This window comes from Podarcis muralis, chromosome 6, assembly GCF_964188315.1.
Source record: "Podarcis muralis chromosome 6, rPodMur119.hap1.1, whole genome shotgun sequence".
NCBI classification, from domain to species: domain Eukaryota; kingdom Metazoa; phylum Chordata; class Lepidosauria; order Squamata; family Lacertidae; genus Podarcis; species Podarcis muralis.
The window spans coordinates 15,791,113-15,813,611 of record NC_135660.1 but is presented as its reverse complement, the minus strand read 5'-3'; the positions used below and the strand labels follow the sequence as shown (position 1 = coordinate 15,813,611).

Here is a 22,499-nt window from a genome sequence, read left to right as displayed (position 1 = left end):
CTCCCCTCGAGTTACATAATAGCTCGCGCGGCCTCTCGCGAGGTTGCCGGCCGGCTGTCCCTCCCTCCCCTCCTCCCGTCCCTGTGTCTGTGCTTCCCTTTCTCACTCACTCACACAGACAAAATCTGCCCCCCCCCTTCTCCTCTTCCTCCCAGCCCCCCTCCCCGCGCTCGCCTCAGCCCCACGTCACCGGGAGACCAGACGGGGACAACATGGCGGAGCGGAGGAGACACAGGAAGCGGATTCAGGTACCTCGCTCGCTCCTCTCCTCGCCAACCGCCGGCGGGAACCGCTTCCCTTTTTATCTCCGTCCCCCCCCCCCCCGCCTTCCACAGGGACTCCCCCTCCCCTCAGTGCCTCTTGTGGTAGTTTCGCCTTCCTTCTTTTCGGCCTCTTTTATTCCCTCTCTTCTCTCGCCCCCCCCCCTCCATCTTCCTTTCGCCACAGGGCCAGCCACGTCACTGCTCTCCCCTTCTCTTCAGGGCATATCTCTCTCTCTCCCTCCCCCCACTCTCCACTCGCGCCTCTTTCCTGAGTGGGAGACGGATGGGCGCTCCAGTCCCGCGTTCCCACCCCACCCTCCAGTAGCTCCATACTGAGCAGATGTCTCTCCTCAGCCCAGGATGTCTATCTGCCCTTTTCACCCCACCAAACACCTTCCCCCCCCCAGAGCAGTCCCTATGATGGTGACACAGGACTGTGGGGCACCCCAGCTCCAAACGCCAGGACACAGCTGCTCCTTCTCCAGGCGCTGTGCCCCGAGGGACTTGTCACTAGCGAGCCCCTCTCCCATCTGCGTCTCACCGCCGTGCTCTTTTTGGGTGCGTCTTGACGGTGCCCCACCTACAGTCCCATCACGACTCATCCTTTCCCCATTTCTGTTCTGCGGTCCGGGTGGTTTTCCCTCCGCAGAGGGGCATCCCGTCGCATTTCTTGGCTATGTGGTTCGAAGCCTAGTGTTCCCCCAAATGGCAGCCCGGCACTCTTTTCCAGGCTCACCCTACAAACAGTGTAAACGTTTCTACCATCACAACAGCTGTTTGCAATCATCTTTCCACTGTTAATTGTCTACACACCCACACCATGTTGTGGCATGGAACTACCCCCCCCCAAAAAAAAAACCCACTTCATTGCCAAATGTACCTGTGAAACCCTGAGGGAATTCCCCAATAAACTGTCTTCTCTTTACACCAGCATAGTAGGCTATCTACTTCACATACATCTAAAATATAGACTTAGCATGCATGGTTGTCACACATACAACCTGTAACTGTGAGAATTTCCTATTTGGTGAGCACTATACTTAATGCTGTTTAATCACATCTGCATCATGTGGAGCTTGCTTGTTGCATGCTAGTGGATGCCACCCTGTTGCACTGCAATATCAGTTTTTCACTTCTGCTCAATCCTGCTAATTCTAGCACGCTCGCTCATTTACACGACCTGTATTCATTATCATCTTCTGCGATGCCCTTAGGTTCACAGGCATCCTCACACACACCTAGAAGAGTGTTTCTTCTTGGATGTTCCAGATGTAGTGACAGCATATGAATGAGTCACTTTTTCTGCAGTCAACTGCAGTAATTATTTTTGGTAGTCTCATTATGAGAGGAAGGGAAGGGAAGTTTTTCTCACTTCAAAGCTATGCTATAAAGTCTTCTGCAATAGATGACATATGTTAGGTATGCCACATAGTTATGTGCTCTGTAGTGAACAAATACATCTTAAAAAGTATCTGTGTCAATGAAGCTGTGCTATGTTTGTTAAGGTTATTTAATTCAATATCTTCCAAAACTTGTTCAAATGTGGAAAGGCCAAATAGTGACAATATTGATAAAAGTTTAACTTATGTTGCGTTCAGGGTAAGAATATGCAAAGTCTGTAAAGAATATTAACACTAGGTGGACCATTGTTTTTACAGTTAACAACGCTTGGCAAAAACAAGATATGATATTATTAGCAGTTATAATTTTGTGCAGCCTAAGCATAATGTTTATTTGATTGTAATAATTATGCCAACAAATATTTGAGAAATGTATTCTAAAATAATCATGGCCAACTTGACAACTACCATCCTGTCTCATTGTGGCTTTGGTAAAACTATTCACCAAACCATAAAGATTGTGAATAAGCTGCAGACACACACTATATACCTCTCTTCCTCCTGTTTTTTTTTTTTTAATTCTGAAATTCCCTCCCCCTCATTGCCTCCAAAATGTGAGGCTTCTCTCAACACCTCCCCAATTAATATATAGTCTAAAGAAGGTTTAAACTGTAGGACAGTTTGAAGCCTGAGTTACTCACAATTAACACTAAAAATAATCTTGTATGTTATCTAGGTCAGTGTTTCCCAACCTTGGGCCTCCAGCTGTTTTTGAACTACAATTCCCATCATCCCTGACCACTGGTCTTGCTAGCTAGGGATGATGGGAGTTGTAGTCCAAAAACAGCTGGAGGCCCAAGGTTGGGAAACACTGATCTAGGTTATAGGAGCTCTTCAGTATTGGAAAAGATTCTTTAAAATATTGTTTGTTGTTTTTACATGCCAGCGGAGATAACATTTCACAAACTGTTCCTAGATAAAGCTGGAGTAATCTCTTGCAAATGTTTATGGACCTTTGCTTTTGAGTGTCACAGTATGAGTATATTGCATCTTTGATTGCCAGGACGTTGATCTCATGCAAAACATTTACTGACAGCTTTGGATACTTAGCATATGCTTTATTAGTAATATGCTAGTTTAGTGTATAATACATTGTGCAGTCATCTCTTTCTAAATATATTTTGTTTGGGTGCTGGATGGTGTAAAATTTCTTTAATGAGGGAAAAACTAGTTCAAATAAGTTTATATCAAATAGTAACAGCAATTATTTCTCTTCAAGAGTAGCACTATTTCTTGAATTATGACCAGTGCCACAACTATTGGGGGGGCCTAGCTGGGTTTCTCCCCCCAAGGGGTGCCATTGAGGCTCCCAGCCTGTTTGTGCATGTGTGTACACAAATACACATGAGGGGTTCCAAACTAGGTCTTTGACCTAGGTGAAATAAAGCCTACCTAGTTTTGCCCCTGATTACGCCATTTCCTTTTGCCACTTTTCTAATATTTCTATACAGTATTTCAGTTTAAACACCCCGATTGTCACATTGCTCTGTTCAAGGTTTGTAATATATATATATCAATTTTATATTTTGTTTGGTGTCATAATGAATAGCAGGCTGATGAATGATACTATCATAAATTCTTAATAGCTACACCTGGAGCAATAGCACCAGAGGGACAGTGACTGAGAGATGTACTGTATTGGAATCATAGAAGTAAAACAAATACAGATCTCTGTATTAGTATAATTATTTGTATAACTAAAACTGGTGTCGTAATACACTTCTGATAGTCTTGGTTAATGAAAACTGAAGTTATCCTCTGTATCACATTTGTGGCCACATTGCCATTAATTGACATACTACAGTAGAAAAATCCATCCCATCAAAAATTACAGTGGTACCTCAGGTTACATACGCTTCAGGTTAAAGACTCTGCTAACCCAGAAATAGTGCTTCAGGTTAAGAACTTTCCTTCAGGATGAGAACAGAAATCGGGCTCCGGCGGCGCGGCAGCAGCAGGAGGCCCCATTAGCTAAAGTGGTGCTTCAGGTTAAGTACAGACCTCCGGAACGAATTAAGTACTTAACCTGAGGTACCACTGTAGTCATATATATTGAGCACCTTCACTTAAGATTTAAACTTCAGACATTTTCATTTCTGTCTTGAAAGAACAGGATATATGATTTACAAACATGATTGACTCAAATCTCAAGTCATTTAAGTTAATTTGGTTCTTGGAGGGCAGTTCATCTCACAAGCGGGGAAGTTGGTACAAAAAATGCTCTTTAAGAACAGACTGTGCGTGCCAGCTTCTTGCATGGGTAACTATGTTAAACTGACCTTTGCTTCAAGTTTCTTTGAAGAAACTGTAAAAACAGCTGTGGCAAACAAAGGCAACACTGATATTGGGTAGCTATTTTCTGTTGATAAGAGACTGGAGAAGCCAAGGCAACATGATCTCTGCCTCAAATTCACAACACTTCCGCAGTTATCACGTGCTTATTAGTCTGAAAGAACCAAAATCTTGTCACCTGGAAAAGTAGGCAGTGGTTGCTTGGACAAGGAAGGGAGCTACATTCTCTTCTTCCTATCTCTGCATTCCTTTTTAGAGATGTGATCAGGTGCCATTGGTGCAGTTAACCATGTCCCCTGTAGCCATCACCTACATTCAGCTGCTTACCATAAGCACTGCTATTTGTGTGCAAGTCACTTTCCGATTCAAGTGAAATCTGTTATATGCAGTGCTGCTGAGAGGCAGGCACAGAGGTACTGATGTACTGGACCCTCAGTCAGCAAGCCCTCCAGTTGCTGAGTTTTCATTTTTTTAAAAATGTCTCTAGACTTAAGTTGTGGAGCAAAATGTGCAGGCAGCCTTCTACGCAGTTTCTGTGAGATGAACTATGTTTTTAGTGCAGTGGTATGGTAGGCAACTTTGTGATTCAATATATATGGAAATATATATAGGACAGACATTGTGTTCTGTTGATTCTTTATAGGTTGTTGATTGGACCCTAGAAATCTAATAAATTGCTTACATATGGGCTTTAGTGAATAATGCAAGAGATGAAATTTCATTACATATGGTTATATGTTCAGATGAGCAGTGGTGATCTACCCTGGGCCTGATCCAAACCAGTTCAAGCTTAAACTTGTTAACTAGAACCTATTTCATACCAAATCCAGGGAATCTCACCCATTTCTTTTTTGTTTGTTTGTTTTTAGAATGAAGATTTTTAATATTGTGTATTGTGTGGAGTTCCTTTGGCCACGGAGACCATTTATAAAATATTTTGCATTCAGAATAGAAATACAGTTACAGTGGTACCTCGGGTTACATACGCTTCAGGTTACATACGCTTCAGGTTACAGACTCCGCTAACCCAGAAATAGTACCTCGGGTTAAGAACTTTGCTTCAGGATGAGAACAGAATTCGCTGTGCGGCAGCAGCGGGAGGCCCTATTAGCTAAAGTGGTGCTTCAGGTTAAGAACAGTTTCAGGTTAAGAACGGACCTCCGGAACAAATTAAGTACGCAACCAGAGGTACCACTGTAGTCCTAAAGCAGAAAAGAAAAAGAAAAAAGGCTCCCTATTATTTATTTGTTTGTTTATTCATTGCATTTATATCCTACCTTTTTCTGTAAGGAGCTTAAGGTGCTGTACATGGTTCTCCGCCTTCTCATTTCTCCCACAACAACCCTGTGAGTTAGGCTAGGCTGAGAGATAGTGACTGGCCCAACACCCAGTGAACTTCATGCTCAAGTGAGCTTCAGCCCCACCCCCCCTTTGAACTCTGGTCTTGTAGGTCCTAGTTGGACACTCTAATTACTGCACCGCACTGGCTCTCTAAGTAGGTAGTTAGTAGTCTATCATGTTAATTACATGAACTTAGAATATGCTGAAAAAACTGCTAATTGTATTTTTCTAATGTGAGCCTCTGTGCATAACAAGTTGCCTACCTTTGACGTACAAACAGTATTTCCCAAGCAAGTGTAATTAAGTGTCTGAGACAGTACATTACAGAAACGACTATTGTTTTAGTTAGCCTATCATATTGCACCATTGCTAAACAGCCCTCTTGCAAAAAGAGATTTTAACATACCAAGGTGAACGTGTAAGAATTTAAGATATGATGACATTGTTTCCTTATTTGCATAACATTACTTCCTTACCCGCAGTGGCTTGCATAGGGAAAAGAATAGGCTCCCAAGTAGCTTCTAGCAGCTGCAGCTGTTGTCTTTGCTACGACTTCAGAGCAAACGTGCCTTCTTTGCTCAGTGTAGTGATTAAGGTTTCATCTGGACATACTTTGTTCCACTGGTTCATTTCTGCACAAAGATTTCATGTGGGGATATGAAGATGAGAGTCCAGAGGACACGGCCCCATTCTACCCGCAGCTTCCTCCTGATCTATGTGGAATTGAGGTGCTGGTTTTAGTAATTTTATGGGGATTGGGAGGGATTGGCTTTCTGCGGCTGTTCATATATAATTCTATCCAATAGACATTCTTTTAAGAATATTAATTATTATTATTATTATTATTATTATTATTATTATTATGTTTGTATTATTTCATTTTATAATTATATAAAACAGAGAAAACAATTATAACAGATAAAAATTAAAATATGAAAAACAAAACTAAAGTGGGCACGTAGAATAAGTTAAAATAACAAAACCCAAGTAAAGACCTTCAACTTCATCAGCTCATCAAGTATAGTACTAGATTTGCCAGGCTTGTGACAAGGGTTGTCTTGAAAATGAAGGTTCCGCTGTATATGTCACAAAGGAATGCCAAATCTCAATTTCTGCATTATTTTTTTCCTATTATAACTGTATTCCAGAATGATTGGTATGAAGTGTCCAGTTTAAGATTTTTTACTGTTTTCCATTGAGTTGCAGTTACTATTCATGCTGCCAAGATCATATACTGTATAAGACCAATTCTTTTGACAATATAGTTACATTGGTATCTTCAAAAATATTCAGGAACATTAATTTTGGACAAGAAGCAATAGTGTTGGTTTTTTTTATTAATAATTGTCATGTATGTCAAAATTACATTCCAAAAATAGTACCAACTAACATTCCCACCATGAATGGTAATAAGTACCAAGTTTATTGCAACCCTTCCAACGATTAGGTGATCTAGAAGGAAATATTTTAGACATTTGCAAAGGAGTGCTATTACCATCTGTGTAATAATTTTAAGGCATTTCCCCCAAGAAAACTGGAAACAGATTTTGAGGTTATTGATACCCAAGTTTTATTCCAATCATTTGGAAGAATTTGTGTGCCATATCTTTTTAAGGGGTTCCATAGATCCATAAATTACATTAAGCAATTTAAAAACTAACCCTTCCCCCCTCTTACAGATTAGTTTGATTAGCAAAAATTTCCAGGATTTATCTCTCTTAACACTGTATAGTTTTTGTAGGATTGTTTTTGGACGCTCCAACCTGTTTGCAAAAAGGGAAGAAACAGCCGTGTCATCAATAAACTTGCTTCACAGGCTCAACATGATTTTTCTGTCTTGTAGCAGGTAGAGAATGTTCTGTGGCTTCAGCGTGGTTGCTTCATTTTAATAGTTTGTTCAACCAAACAGAAACTGTCCAGTACTATAACTTTTTTATATTATTTAGCAAGTCTGTATGTGTTTTAACCAGCTTGCATGTTCTTTCCATTCCTTCTTACTACTTAGCTGCCTTGTTGTAGGTGAAACATTAAAAGATAGAAAACAGAGCTAAATACATTGTTTTAAAATCTTGTTAGTTTTAAGAATCCCTAATCACAACTTTTTGACAGACGTTTAGCTACAGCCCTTTCTGTTTTTATTTATTTATTAGCCATTTATAGGCTTGCATTACTTCCAAAAGAGCTAGCTCTGTTCCCACCTTGTGGTTGCTTCTGTTATGTGTTAGCATGCTGACCTGCTGATAGAGGCAAAGAATCTAGAATAGTGTCCCACTAACAATTGATGTGGTTACCCATTCTTAACTTTTATATTTGGTCTTGGGAGGTAAATTTCCTCATATTTCCTATATCATGCATCTGATGGACTATAGTCCATGAAAGATTATGCTATGATAAATTTGTTAGTCTTTTAAGATTTCTCAAGAGTCTTTGTTGATAATGAGGTATTTTCAAAATATTAGCGTTTAACTATCTGAGGCATCATGTTTCACATGCTATGAAAGTGAGTTGAGGAGCTTTGTAAAATTTCAGTACAAATGAAAATACTGTAGCTTTCTGCTTTAAATTTGCATTTGATCTGCTTTCTCTTAAAGGAGGTGGGTGAGCCATTCAAGGAGGAAAAGGCTGTTGCTAAATACCTGCGTTTCAACTGTCCAACCAAGTCTACCAATATGATGGGTCACAGAGTGGATTACTTCATTGGTAAGGTTAAATATTATCCAAATCATGTGGCAACCTGATTGTCAATATTTGTAGCACTTGGAGGAAAATGTTTTTATTCTTTCTTTTACCTGGGAGATAAGTGGGGATGACAATCTGATTAAAACTAATCACAGCCTGATTTCCCCCCCCCCCCCATTTTTTTGTTTTTTAATAAGAGCATTTTATGGTCTGCACTTCACCTCAGTGAATTCCAGGGTAGGAGTAGAATCTTTATCTTCTGCAGAGTGTAGAAGTTTCTGGTTCAGACTGTGTTTATTTTTATTCAGATTTGAAAGCCTGAGTGAGTGACGGCGGTGATAACACAACAAACATAATATTCCTATGGTATTAGTCATAATAATCCAGTGGAAAATGGATTGATGATGGTTGGTGTCCTCTTATGACAACAGCAGTGATAACAGACAAGATAGTTTTTGCCTTCTCCCATACTAACCATTGATGCCATCTCATTAACTGTGATAACTTATATCTAATAATACAATTTATATCCTAGTTGTACTTCTATGGAACTGCTGCACTGTGTAGGACCCTGAATATCTAACTACCACAGGGCAGCAAGTCTGTAAAACAATTCATTTTTATCTTAGAAAAAGAAAAAAGATATGGAGGAAGCACTCTGCTTTCTGCCAAAATGTCCTCGGCCTACTTAATCCACTAAGCAGTTTATCTTCATAATCACTTGCAGCAGATGGAAGCTTTGGGCTGCACTTCTTGCTCAGTTACCTGGGAGTAAGCTCCACTGAACTCATTGCAATTTACTTTTGAGTAGACATAACAGTGTGTGGTTCAAATAAAAGGCCCTCAGCTTCCCATTCCTTCAAGAGTATAGAAATTTGGACAAACCTAAAAGGCTTCAAATACTTCCAGACATTGGATTTATGTGTACAAGGTTTATTCATGCTGAAGCCAGAAAAAAGTAAAAGTGAAAATGTCTTAATCCATCAAAATCATTTCCTAGGTTTTCTTTGGACTCAAAAATTGTTGGGTTCTACTGTGGGTGAGCTTTTTAGACAGGCACGTCATCAAATGAGGAACAAAATTATTACTGTTCCAAAATTTCCATTTTCTTTAGGACTGGTCACATTTTTCCAGTGTAGCATTCTTGTGAGAGGTATGGTGTGTTTTTCTTTTTAGCTTCCAAAGCTGTGGATTGCCTTCTGGATTCTAAGTGGGCGAAAGCCAAGAAAGGAGAAGAAGCCCTGTTTACCACTCGAGAGTCTGTAGTTGATTATTGCAACAGGTAGGCCTGGTTGTTTTAATGTTGTTGTAAACACTATGAATACTCCTAAATATAATGTTACAGAATGAATTAAAATGTATTTTCATTGTGTTATGTCCAGGTAATCAGAAAGTATTTTTTATATCGGGACTAGTCATGGAACCATAGATCCTCCATAGTTGTCTTTGGTCTTTGCTACTACTGTATGGCTTTACTCATATCCCAACAGCCTATGCAGCTAGGATTATTCTAGTTGAATTACAACATTCAGTTGAAAATTACTTTGTTACTGCAGCAGCAGAACTCCAAAAACTCAGCAACAAGACCTTATTATCTTGTCAGATTATAGTTTTATGCTTTGTAGGAATAGAAGAAACTGCCTATAAATGTTAAAGTTGGCTGGTTTTTATTATCAGTATTTTATGAAGAGCTCCCTTGGGTTAGGGTATATTGTCAAAATGTGTTGGAAATAGTGGTCTAATTTTCACTGTCATCTATTACCTTTACCATTTGTCACTGTTTTTTAATTAATAACATGTGCATATATTGAAGTGTGAAATGGCAACCGATAGGGAAGATTGATATTTTATGTGCTTATAAGAAAATAAGTTTATGTATGGCAAGTATTTTTATACTGCTCTTCAATCCTATTTCCTGAGCAGCTTACAAAAATTTCAAGGAGTAATCAAGCTCTGGCACTATTCTAATGATGACTGTTTTTTAAATACAATTTTTATTTAAGAGATTCCCACCCCCTCCATCTTTCTTAATAACCTGCCAAATGTGATGTAGACTTGGTTTGGTCATAGTTGTAGAATGGATTGCTTATTTGATCAAAGTAGTAGTTTGAGTTTACTTTACCATATGACTCCACTTTAGCAGTGGACTCCCAGATTAAGCATGAACTGAATTTTTCTTCTAAGACTTTTAAAGAAGCAGTTTTTCCACCGAGCTCTAAAAGTGATGAAGATGAAGCCAGACAAGGATGCAAAGAAAGAAAAGGAAAAAGAGAAAGGAAAGACTGAAAGTGGAAAAGAAGATGAGAAAAAGAGCAAAAAAGATGGCGGAAAAGAAGAAAAAGCTAAGAAGGAGAAAGAGAAGGAAAAGAAGAAGGATGGTGAGAAAGAAGAAGGCAAAAAGGTTAGTGTGAATCCCCAAGTCCAGCTGAGATGAAACCATAATATAAACAGTGGATTAAATAGCATTCCATTCAGAGTGAGAGAAAATTAAAAACTGCAAAGAACTAATATTAAAGATTAATGTTAAAGACTTCTAGTTTGGATTTCTTTACTTACCATAGCTTTTCTCATAATACTTTGGGGTCTTTGTAATATAGTTCCTCATGAGAAAAACTGTACATGTTCAGTGGAGGACATTAACAGTATGGACTTGTTTTTACAGGAAGAAGTGAAAAAAGCTAAAAGAAATTAAAGAATACATAGTGCAAGGTACACACTTAAGAGAGTTTTAGCATTTTTGCTGTCATATTAATAGACATGCTTAATAAAACATTTAATAAGATTAGTATTACAGAGATAGTTCTGTGAATTTTTTCGGGGTGCTCAAAAGGTGTTCAGTAGGTTTCAGTGGCCCTTTCTATTACTTATTTCTGAAATAGATTTGTGAGAAGTATTTTCTGCAGTGTACAGTAATCTTCATCCCAATTTGTGTATGAATAAATGTGTTTCTGTCGGGGCACTCTAATTTGGGAAGAGGCAGTAGACACGGTTAGACATAATTTCCTTCTCTCTTTTTCATCATTAGGTTCAATATTAAAATTTCAAGAATAAATACTAATATATGTGCTTAAGATTGTACCATATGCATACTGTAAACAGTTTCGAGTTCTAAAAAAGTTACTGTTTTGATAACTACCTCTTTTAGTATTGGTTCCAGATTTAAGTTTAAGGAAAACTGAAATCCTTGGGGTGAATTTAACCATAGATGAATATCAGTTTCATTAAAAATACAAGGTCTCTTATTTAGAAATACAATATACTCAGGTAGGATGCATAAAATTACTGAGTTTACAATTTGTTTGAAACACATATTCCTGTCCTCTGGAGTTTTCCTGTTCAGGTATCAGCCTTGCCCTTTTCCATGACACTACATTTCATCTAGTCCTCCCTCTGTTCTCCCCCACTCTCCCACAGTTGCCCATTCCAACCACCCCACCAACCAACTCAATGTGCTGTAGCAACTGAGAATGCTTAGTCCTTATTGGGCCTGAGAATTTTTCCCTACAGTTTTTTGTTTGTTTTGTATTTCTGCAAAAGATGCATCTGTCAGCTGGGAAAAAAAATCAGCTGCTAAAATTGATAGTATGAATCTCAAGATAAGTCAGCTAAAAAGCTTTGTAGAAGGAAGGAAAGTTGCTCATCCTACTGTGTGCAGAAGACCCCCTCCAAGATGTCTGGAGGATCATGCGAATTGTAATGTAGCTGTTTCATGCTGTGGCCTCCTTTGGAAATTCCTTTGTTCAAGTATGGCTACTTTAAGATCATTGGCAAAGTGCCCTAGTGGATTGAAGCATTCTCCTACTGGTCTATGAATATTCCCATTTCTTATGTCAGATATGTATTCATTGATTCTTTTGTGTAGGGATGGGCCTGTTTGTCCTATGTAGAATGCAGAAGGGCATTGCTGGCAGATGACATATTGCATTGGAAGATGAGCAGGTGAATGAACTATTGATGTTATTTTAGGTCCTGTAATACTGCTGTCAGAGAAGGTATGGGAAAAGAATTGGCATCTCGGTTTGTTGCAGGGCCTGGTTCCTGTTTTTGTGTTCTGTTATATGAGCTCTTGTTGGCGAGTAGTTGTTATGGGTGTTGTGTGTAAGCAAGAACAGGCCTACTACCCAAGACCTGTGAGAAGGAAGCAGTATTGTCCAGGATGGGCTGTAGATTATACATGCTTGAGTGGCTATATCTGGGAGCTGTAGGTGGCTGTAAATGGTGGTCTGTTGCTTTCTCTTCCTCATCTGTCCTGTAGTTGATTATTTCTGGAAATTGGTCTGACCTTGCTGATTTGCTCTTTCACTCCATTGGATTTGTATTGTAATCTGAGAAATGCCTGCTGTAAATCCTTAAATTGTGAGTCTATGTGATGGGTCAGAGCAGATGTAGTGCCTCAAGGCTTTTTTTTTTTTGCTTCAACCAACTATCATGGTTATCCTACTGGACATGGTTTCCTTCCATAAACTTTGTTAACTTATTCTAGGATACAAGATGGATTATGGTCGATCCTCCCCTTCCTTCAGAAGACCCCCCCCCCCAGACATCACAAACTACATTGTTTAGAAGGGCCCACCAACTCTCCAGATAAGCTTTTTAGGGGGTGCCCTTTTAGGGCAAATCGTTATACAGTCCCTTACAAAAAAAAATGTTCAAAAAACCAACTGACAAATAGTATAATAAACTAGCAACATATAAAGTCATATCTGGGGTAGGAGTGTCACGGGAAAATCAATAGAAAACTTGACAGGATAAGGACACTTTTAGGGGCCAGTTAATTCGAAAGGGACCCAAAGCAGACTTTTCAGGGCAGGATATTTCACAGATGTAGGATCATTCCTGAAAGGGTCCTGTTCCTGACTAATCTGATTGTCTTCAATGGCAAGAACAGGTGCTCTAAGGTTGATTTTAGGGCCTGAGCAGTTTTCTGTGAGTTTGGGTAGTCTGTCAAATAATCTGGTCCCAACCCTTTTGATGCTTTGAATTTTAATGGCAGCACATTAAATTGACCCAGGAAGCGAATGGCTGACCAATGCAACTGATGCAAAGTTTGTGTGGTGTGGCCGTACTGCCTACCCCACCCCACGCCCTGGCAAGTATTCTGGTGGTTGAATTTTTCACTAGCTGAAGTTTCTGGACTGTCTTCAGAGGCAGCCCTATGTAGATAATATTACAGTAGTGTAGTCTGAATGTTGTGTGTGTAGCTGACGCTTTCTCTAGACAGCATTGCAGCTGGTAAAATGCATTATTATTATTATTACTGTATATTACATTTGTATACCACCCTTCATCCATTGATCTCAAGGTGGTTCCCAACATAAAAATACAAGATAAAAATACAAAATGCATAATAAAAACAAGAACAAAAAAACCACAAACCAACCCATAAACCAATAATCCCCTCTCCTCCCACCCCCTCCATGTCTACCATCTATGATCAAGAGAGTTTCAGGGCTATAGCTAGGCTGGAAACCAGATTGTAATACTGTACAAGCAAGGCTCAACTTATGTGGGGGTTATGTTCTGGGGATAGCATATAAAGCCAAACTTGTGTGTAGTCAAAATGCATTGGATAGAATGGCAGGTGGTATTGCCTAAAAGAATTTTTCCCAGGCAACCCACCCACTTTCAGCTCCTTTTTATTCATATATTTTAAAATTTGCCAAGCGCGTAAAGTTGAATGCGCACAAGTTAAATGAGTGCACATTGTGAGTAAACTGTTGTTATTTTGAGCATTCTTCATTTTTTGTCTGCAATTACCAACTGTAAATTATAATTAACAGCATTCAGCTATAGCTAAGCATATAAAAAGTCCCTTGATTGTAATAAAATATTTTAACAGGTGCTTAAATCTTTCCTTTTGAAATTGGTGAAAATAAAAAGGGCTTATTTTTGGCTGCATTGTGCACTTATTTTTGTAACACACATGCTTGAGAGATTCCATAGCACAGGTAAGAATTCATGGCACCCCAGCAGTCTTTTCAGTCCATAGTGATGGAACATTACTGGGGAATCACAAAGGCATGTGCCAGGGCAAGGACTGTGAGAAGGGGGAGAGTAAGAAGCTAGGCAGACATGCAGGCAGGAAAGTTTTAAGAATGTATTTGAAAAGATGCACATTAAATAACCTATATTATAGAGGCATGTTTGAGTTAATATCTTTTGGGGGAATTGGTCTAATAAAGAGGAGGTTAAAGTATAAATAGCCTGTTCTAGAACTTTGTGTTCTATGGAAGAAAAGAGAATCAGTCAGAACAATTGGTGTCTGTATCTTTCTTTCTGAGTGCTCAATAATACTAAATAGTAAATTTTAACAAAATGTTTAGCTTTTTGTCAACGTTGCATTCCTTGATTTGCATGTAACTGAAATCAGTGGGAGAATTTTAATGGATTTAAGGCGGGTATGGGGTACCTGTTCAGTTCAGTGGATAAGATCTTTGTATCTCCAGTCCTGGCAGGGCCTACACACCTGTCAAATTTATCTCTAGGAGATTAAGTGTCAACGTGTTGTAATTCTTTATGGGACAATTTCTCTTTCTTTTAGGGAAGGTTGCATAGCCCCTTTGTCCAGGTACTCGACGCCCAGTGCTTGGGAAGTGTAGCATAAGGGGCATTCCAAACACTGCTTGCAAAGTGTCTGACAACCTACTGGTTGTCAGGTACTTAGGAGATACTGCAGAAAGGGCTTTGCAGGCACCTTGGATTGGTGGTGCCTGCAAAGCCTCATTTGGCCATACCCCACCTTTACCTGCCTTTCCATCTGATGTCCTATATGACATCAGGATGAACGGCAGGTGGGCATGGCTTGTCTAACATGGCCCCATGGGGCAAATGGTGCTGCCAGACAGGCCCACAGACTGGAGGTTCCCCAAAAGGAAATGCCTAGTTATAAAAGTTTATCTCAGTCCAAAGACCATGGTCTGAAGAGGAACCATGTCCTTATCCTCAATGTTGCTTTTGAATGAATATTTGGGAACAAAGGCAGAAGGGAAGGCTCTCTTGTATCCCAGCTACATGAGGTGTTCTCATGAGCACAATTTCACTGGCAATTGTTTCCAATATATGTCATTAGGATGAGACTCCTGGCACACCTAAGAAGAAGGAGACAAAGAGAAAATTCAAACTTGAACCTCATGAAGATCAGGTTTTTCTGGATGGAAATGAGGTACAGTATCTGAATAATCTCTTTTGCTGAAATGTTTTCCTGTCTATAATGTTTACCAGTAATAAAAATGTGGAGAAATCCACTAGTCTGACTAGATTTTTCTTGATGCACTTGGTCAGAATTGGAGACATCTGGCTCTGGTTTTATGAGTGTTTGGTAATGTTTTAAAATACCCGTTTTAGCTGTTTTTATCAGTAATTTTTTTAAAAAGTATTTTTGTAAACTGCTTAGGGATTTTCTTACAATCAAGTGGCTTATACATTCTGTTAAATAAATAAAAATAGGGGAATTCTTGGTTTTGATTTTTTATTTTTAAAATATATATTTTTCTGTTCTGTTGTTTTACTGCAGTCTTCTCTAACCTGGTGCCCCCAACTGTTTCAGAAAGGTGCAATAATGCAATCAGTCAGTCAATCAATCAATCAATCAATCAATCAATCAAATCCCTGACCATTGGCAATGCTGGCTGAGGCGGATGGTGTCATAGAATCATAGAGTTGGAATAGACCACAAGGGCCATCGAGTCCAACCTCCTGCCAAGCAGGAAACACCATCAGAGCACTCCTGACATATGGTTGTCAAGCCTCTGCTTAAAGACCTCCAAAGAAGGAGACTCTTTGGTAATTGTAGTCCAAAACATTTGGAGAGTACTAGGTTGGGAGACACTGTTGTGATGTAGTTTACTTGAGTGTAATTTCCTCTGAGACCATTAGGTGAAGAACAGGATATAAATCTTTTTAATAAAATAGGAGTCATTATCTAAGGGCTTTTTTCTGTTAAGATTTCATATTTAGTTTACTTATCACATAATCACAACATGCATAAATTCCACACCAAGGCTAGATAGATTTTGGTCTGATTTAACAGGACAATTCTTATGTCCTGGTACTGTTGGTTATTGCTCCCCAAAAAGTGTACGCTTATTCAAAAACAGGTTTACTGCTGCCTTAAAGTCCTGGAAAGCTGCTGCCATAGACGGACCATTAGTCTTGCTTGAAATAAGGAACAGCACTTTCCAATTGTTCTTCATAGCCATGACAAGAATTACCTGTTGTGGCTGGATTCAATAGATTGCATCTCTAGGCCTGCGCTTCAAATCGCGGGTGCATTGTGGGTTTATGGGATCTCAGATGTTGTTATAAGGCTAATTGAGCATTTGGTGGTGGAACCACACCACTGTTTCTCTGCTACAAAGGGAAGGGCAGTTTGCAGGGGAGATGTAGCTCTTCACGTGATACCTCTCTACCCTACACACTAACCCCCCCCCCCCCGGTCCATTTTGATCCTAGATGTATGTCTGCTGCTCTTGTTGCAGAAAGCAATGGTAGATGGGTGTTGTGCAGAAACAGTGATGGGCAGGGAGGAGAAGCATCTTCACCCAGCCCTGCTTTTCCCCTATACATCCATCCCCAGCCCACTCTGCAGAGAAGTGCTGATCAGGTTCCCAGATCTGTCTTAATAACCATAAATATTTAGACCTGTTTCTCCTTGAGGAACTAGACTTGAGTCTGAGTTTCATTCCCTCACTGCAATACAGTGGTCCCTCTGGTTGTGAACGGGATCCATTTCACAACATGAAAAGCCCGCAACCTGAAGCACCGTGTCTGCACAGGTGTGCGGTGTGATTTGGTGCTTGTGCGCATGCGCGAGCGGCGAAACCCGGAAGTAACCCTTTCCGGTACTTCCGGGTCACCGCAGGATGCAACCTGAAAAAACATAACATGAAGGAGAGGAGGGAGAGAGAGAGCACTAGTTGTCATGGAGAAAGGCTGCAGTTTTCTTCCTGATGCACAGTTTTCTACATGCCAGCAACTTTTTCCACATTAAAGGATATATTAATGAAGGAACATTAAAGGATATAAACTTCCATCTGCAGTCTGAAGAGGCACAGCCCCAGACATAGAATCATAGAATTGTAGAGTTGGAAGGGACCCGAGGCTCATCTGTTCCAACCCCCTGCAATGCTTAGATAAAATACATAGATTTATTGTTGCACAGAGAACAAGACTTTAGCTCAGCCCATTAATAAGCTGCCTCAGGTCACGGAGAAAATGTTTAGGCTTCTTTACATGCTACAGTGATGAACTATTGCAAGCAGAATATATTATTTCCAATCAGCTTCCTCATAAACCTTTGTTTTCAGAACCTGGTTTAATTTTTATGTAATCATTCTCCTTCCAGGTATATGTGTGGATTTATGACCCAGTTCATTTTAAAACATTTGCCATGGGACTCATACTTGGTAAGTAAGTGAGCACTGTTGGGTGAAACTGGCAACCCACCCACCTTTTAGCACATCTGTGGCTTTCACAGGGGCAAATCCCCCCCTTCCCATTGAAATAAATGGGGCTTGTTAAGTTCCAATAGATGTTAATTGGTTTTGGGCAGGGCAAACACTGTAGTGGATTACACCCATATTCTGTAGAGGCACAGCACCCACTTTTACAAGACAAATTGTGAGGTCTCAAAACATCCCCCCCCCCCAAATTAAAGTGGCGCTGTTGCATTTATTTCAGTCCTAAAGCTCCCAGTATTTTTTATGCTTGTGCTGTCTTTCTTTTAACAGTGACTGCTGTTATAGCTGCAACTCTCTTCCCACTCTGGCCTGCAGAGATGCGAGTAGGCGTTTATTATTTGAGCGTAGGTGCAGGGTGTTTTGTGGCTAGTATTCTCCTCCTGGCTGTTGGTAAGTGTGTGCTTCTCTTCTCTTCCTCTCCATCTCTCACAGTTCAGATTTAAGCATCTCATAGACTTGCCTTGCACCATGTGAATGTTTCCCAGGTGGCCACCATATGTCACCATTGTGCCATTTGTAATAAAGCTGACTGCAAGTGTGCAATCATTCTGGTTGCTTTCACGCAGCGGGAGCAGTTCTGATGTTTGTGTTGCCATTTCTGTCTCATGGGAGAAGCTAAGTGAACCAGTCCCTGTACAGTAGTCTTGCTTACATTTCCTCTGACTGCTCTTGCAGCAATGACTTGTTTTAGGACTGTGCTTACCATTTCCCTCTAGCTTTACTGCTTCAATGAGACTTTTTGTCTCCTTACTGACAATTAGAAGTGCTAAACCTACAGGAGGGGTATTCTGTGATGCTTTGCTGTGAGACTTGATTTACAGCATAAAAACGGTATTCTGTGCTTTACTGCACATATGATCACTTCACGGAACCATGTTTTATATGGGGCGGCACCTGGTTGTACAGCTTTATGCTTAACTATCTGCCACTGGCTACAAGCAGTTAATTTACTTACGTGAAAGCATTCACTGCTGAAACTATTTTTGGTAGTAAAAGGAAGCTAGAAGGAAACATATATATGTATAACGAGGCAGGGGAAAAGGTTAAGAGACAGAATGAGATCCCTTTAACATTCTTGAGATTGTAGTGTGCAAATTAATTAAATTACTGAGCATAGACAGGACAGTAAATACAATTAACTGAAATGGTTCTTTAGAATCAGGTTTTATTCCAGATATTCCTGCATCTGCTCCAGATACCTACAGTCTCTCAGATAGAGGTCTCTCATATTCTAAAACTTTAAAAATGTATTGGTCCCTGCTTACCTTAATATATTACAGTGGTACCTCGCAAGACGAATGCCTCGCAAGACAAAAAACTCGCTAGACGAAAGGTTTTTCCGTTTGCGAGTTGCCTCGCAAGACGAATTTCCCTATGGGCTTGCTTCGCAAGACGAAAACGTCTCGCGACTTTGTTTCCTTTGTCTAAATAATAATTCGCAAGACGAAAAATTCGCTAGACGACAAAACTTGCGGAACGAATTAATTTCGTCTTGCGGGGCACCACTGTATTATTACTATTATATTTCCAGTTGTGTTGATTGTGATTGTTCAGAATTCCCTCTTGGTTCTGCTGCATATGTCTATTCCTCAAGGGCATGTAGAGTGGTTGTGGGCTTACACATTTCATTCTTCTAGAGACTTGCCAATCAGTCTCCTTTTGAATGTGCTCAAGCCACATCATTGGAGCTAGATTGCAGTATCCGCAGCCAAGCAAAAATAGGGCTTAAAATTGTTTGGTAATGATGCAATTTGATTTTAAATGTTTTGTTATATGGTATATGTGTAATGCATGTTTTGTTATCTGCCCTGTGAGGTTTAGTGTGGTCTAGAAATGTAAGTAAACAAAAACCAATGAGCATCTTAACCATTTAGGTATTGCTTGTTGGTGGAATTGAAAGGGAATGCTTACTCAATATTATTATATTTTAATGTTTTCAACCTTTACCTTGTAGTTTGAACTATTAGCCAGCAACCAAAGTTGGTCATTAACTGGCAGTAGAGAATGTACACCATACAGATTTTCAACAAGTGGTGAAGCAGTTTAAGAATGTTAGGGCCTTAATTGGAACTCAGCAGTTGAGTTTGCATTTTAACCCTTGATCTTAATGTAATTAATAGATATGGAAAGCAATTTCTGGAAAAGAATTGGAGGTGGGGAAACCCAGAGCCCTTTAAATTCCTGAGCTGCCTCTTAAGTGTGGGCCCCAAGGTTGCAGTGGCTTACCTAATTTCTCTCACTCAGAATTTTCTGCTTTGCCAGTTCAGGCATTTTGTCATTTGCAAACATAAATGTAGCTCTGTGTTCTGTAAATATTCTGTTTAAGACATTTGGACGTTTTCTTCTTGTAGCCCGCTGCATCCTCTTCCTTATCATCTGGCTGATAACTGGCGGAAGACATCACTTCTGGTTCTTGCCAAACCTGACTGCTGACGTTGGCTTCATTGACTCCTTCAGGCCCCTGTATACACATGAGTACAAAGGACCAAAAGCTGATTCCAAGAAAGATGAGAAGTCCGAATCCAAAAAGCAACCAAAATTCGACAGTGAGGAGAAATCTGATAGTGAGAAAAAAGAAGATGAGGACGGCAAAGCTGATCCACTGGGAGGTTTGGGATCAGAAGCTTCTGGCGGAGAGCGGAATTCGGACACAGACAGTGATAGGCGGGAGGATGACCGGTCCCAGCACAGTAGTGGCAATGGAAATGATTTTGAAATGATCACAAAAGAGGAACTTGACCAGCAAACGGATGAAGAGGATTGTGAAGAGGAGGAAGAGGAAGAGGAGGAGCAAGATACTAGGCCTTTACATGAACAATCTTAATTCAGCTGTAGTTTGGGACTAAATTTTGTGCAGACAGTTGGATTTTCTATGTTGGCTGCTACACCATCTTGACAGCATTCATTTCTTCCTTATTTGCTAAAATATACAGATGCAGCTTAGCCAAACAGCTTTATAACATAGTTCTTAATTTGTTTTACAAACAGAAGAAAACCACTTAACTTGATAGTTGTTGTAAGTAATCTAATATACACTTACAAAAGCCATCTGTTTCACAACTTGTCAGTCAGATATTTTGGTCTGCTTAAGTCATCAAATATACGGAGGAATGTAGTTCTTTTAATAATATTTTGGGAAATTGCATGTTTTCAGTAACTACACTTTTCCAGAATAGTAATTTAAAATGGCACTTGTTGCATTTATTCCTAATAGCTTAATTTGATTGATACTTACAACAACTGAACTTTTCGGTTCATTCTATTTATATTGTTATTAATCTTCATAAAACTGTAAGACTTTTCTTAGAACTTTTTGTTTAAGAATATTTTTTTTTCTTAAGACATATAAGTTAATGCTGACTTGGCTGTAGGGTTTTAAACTTTTTAACCGTGTGTGACCAACTTAGGAAATCCAGACTGTTCTGTCCATCTGGTTCAGAGCAAAGAAGTCATCGTCAACAGGTGGCGGGGGGGGGGGGGGGAGAGCATAATTTGGAGGTTATAGCTCTTGTCTTGACTTGCCCCATCATACTACAAGAAGTGTATTCTGTACATAACATACAAATAAAGCAACCCCCTTATTTTACCTGTTACTTATTATTTGGAGGATTTATCCAGTTTTCAATTTGTATAATTAAAAGCCATTTCAGAATGTGTGTGTGTAAGGGAAATGCAAGTCACAAGGACCTAACAGAATCAGTGAGATTGGCAGCTGTGTTCACTACTGCTTTAGTTTTGTGCCAACATTCCACGTATTCAAGTCCAAGTAAACTGATTCTAATTCAACAAAAGCAGACAGCGTAGCTCTGTGTATGCCTTAATGTTAGTCTTTTATTTCTTTCTGTCTTCAGAAAGTGGAGTACTGTATTTGATGAGTAGACACTGCCATGAGAGAGGATAGGCTTGGCTTGAACATTAAAAGAAGCTCATAAAAAAAAGATTACCAAGACCAAATAATTTCTTGAAATCTTGAAGGAGTTCTGATTGTTCACTTTCTCTCTTATGCATCCCTCATTTGACTGACTTGGAAGACCATTGTGTGTTTAGTTCTATAAACATTTTTAAAGTTAAGACTTTACATCATTCCTCTGAATCATTGAATTTCAGCCTAAAACTGAAATTATGAATACAGATTCAGTTCTTTCTTAGCAAAGTGACTGTGAAGAGATAATGCTAGTTACTTGCTTGCATTTTCGATAGCTGACTTAACAGATCTCTCCTTTTTTCCTTGAACTGCTTTTTCCATCACCAGTGTTTTGACTGAAGATGTTAATTTTTTCTGATTGTGCAAATATATGCATTTTATGTGTGCATTGATAAAAACCATTCACAAATGTGGTCTGACTTGCTTATTACCTATTCCTCTCATTTAACAGCTGGGAAAGTAAAATGGTATGTTGTTTCCATTTTTCTGTTCATCTTGATAGCAGTTTTGAGTTAGCAGCATTCAATTATTTCTCTTTTCAAGAGCCCTGTCACCACGATCTATTGCTTTAAATGTGTGTGTTTTATTTCTCACTGCACTTGCTCAGAATCCTCTTATTCAGCTGCGCAGTAATTCTCAGTAATTCATGGTGTTCATTCAAAAGGTGTTAGAGTCTTACAACACATTTTAAATATGGATTTGCTAAAACAATTTCTCTCTTTCTCTCTGCCAGCACGCCCTTTTTTTACACTGAGCCATTCATGGGCAGTGCAGTGACCAAGGCTTGATGTGGAACTACAGTAGAGAACAGTAACTGAAATGGCATCTAGATCACTTGCAGCTTGTCAAGTATTCAATTCTGAGTAGTGAATGCTGCCTTGGAAAGACTGCTCTTCAGTTTAGTGCAATAAGACAATTAGGCTGAGCTCTTGGAGGTTGATGGCAGATTTTTCACATCAGTGGAGTAAATCACAACTACTTTAGCCAGTTTACCTGGATGTAATCTGATGACCATTTGAGCCCATAGCAGCTGCACTTTCCCCATCTATTCATGCTAACTTATGACAGTATTAACTTGGACTGCGTTTGTTGGTTATTTGTGTTTTTAGTATCAATCAAATCTACTCAGTTGTGACAGTTG

The 22,499-nt window shown here is 39.6% G+C and overlaps 1 protein-coding gene and 1 long non-coding RNA gene across 2 annotated transcripts; both read left to right on the top strand.

The window, feature by feature from the left end:
- Nucleotides 1–39: 39 nt before the first annotated feature.
- SEC62 (SEC62 preprotein translocation factor) lies at nucleotides 40–21,767 on the top strand. Its single transcript, XM_028731546.2, has 8 exons — nucleotides 40–248; nucleotides 7,888–7,996; nucleotides 9,152–9,257; nucleotides 10,160–10,376; nucleotides 15,045–15,137; nucleotides 17,319–17,379; nucleotides 17,704–17,823; nucleotides 19,785–21,767. Exons 1-8 carry the CDS (start codon nucleotides 213–215, stop codon nucleotides 20,255–20,257), a joined length of 1,215 nt encoding a protein of 404 aa, XP_028587379.1. The 5' UTR covers nucleotides 40–212; the 3' UTR covers nucleotides 20,258–21,767.
- LOC144327949 (uncharacterized) lies at nucleotides 259–7,432 on the top strand. Its single transcript, XR_013393125.1, has 2 exons — nucleotides 259–2,339; nucleotides 2,484–7,432. It is a non-coding gene; the product is annotated as an uncharacterized LOC144327949 (long non-coding RNA).
- Nucleotides 21,768–22,499: the final 732 nt, after the last annotated feature.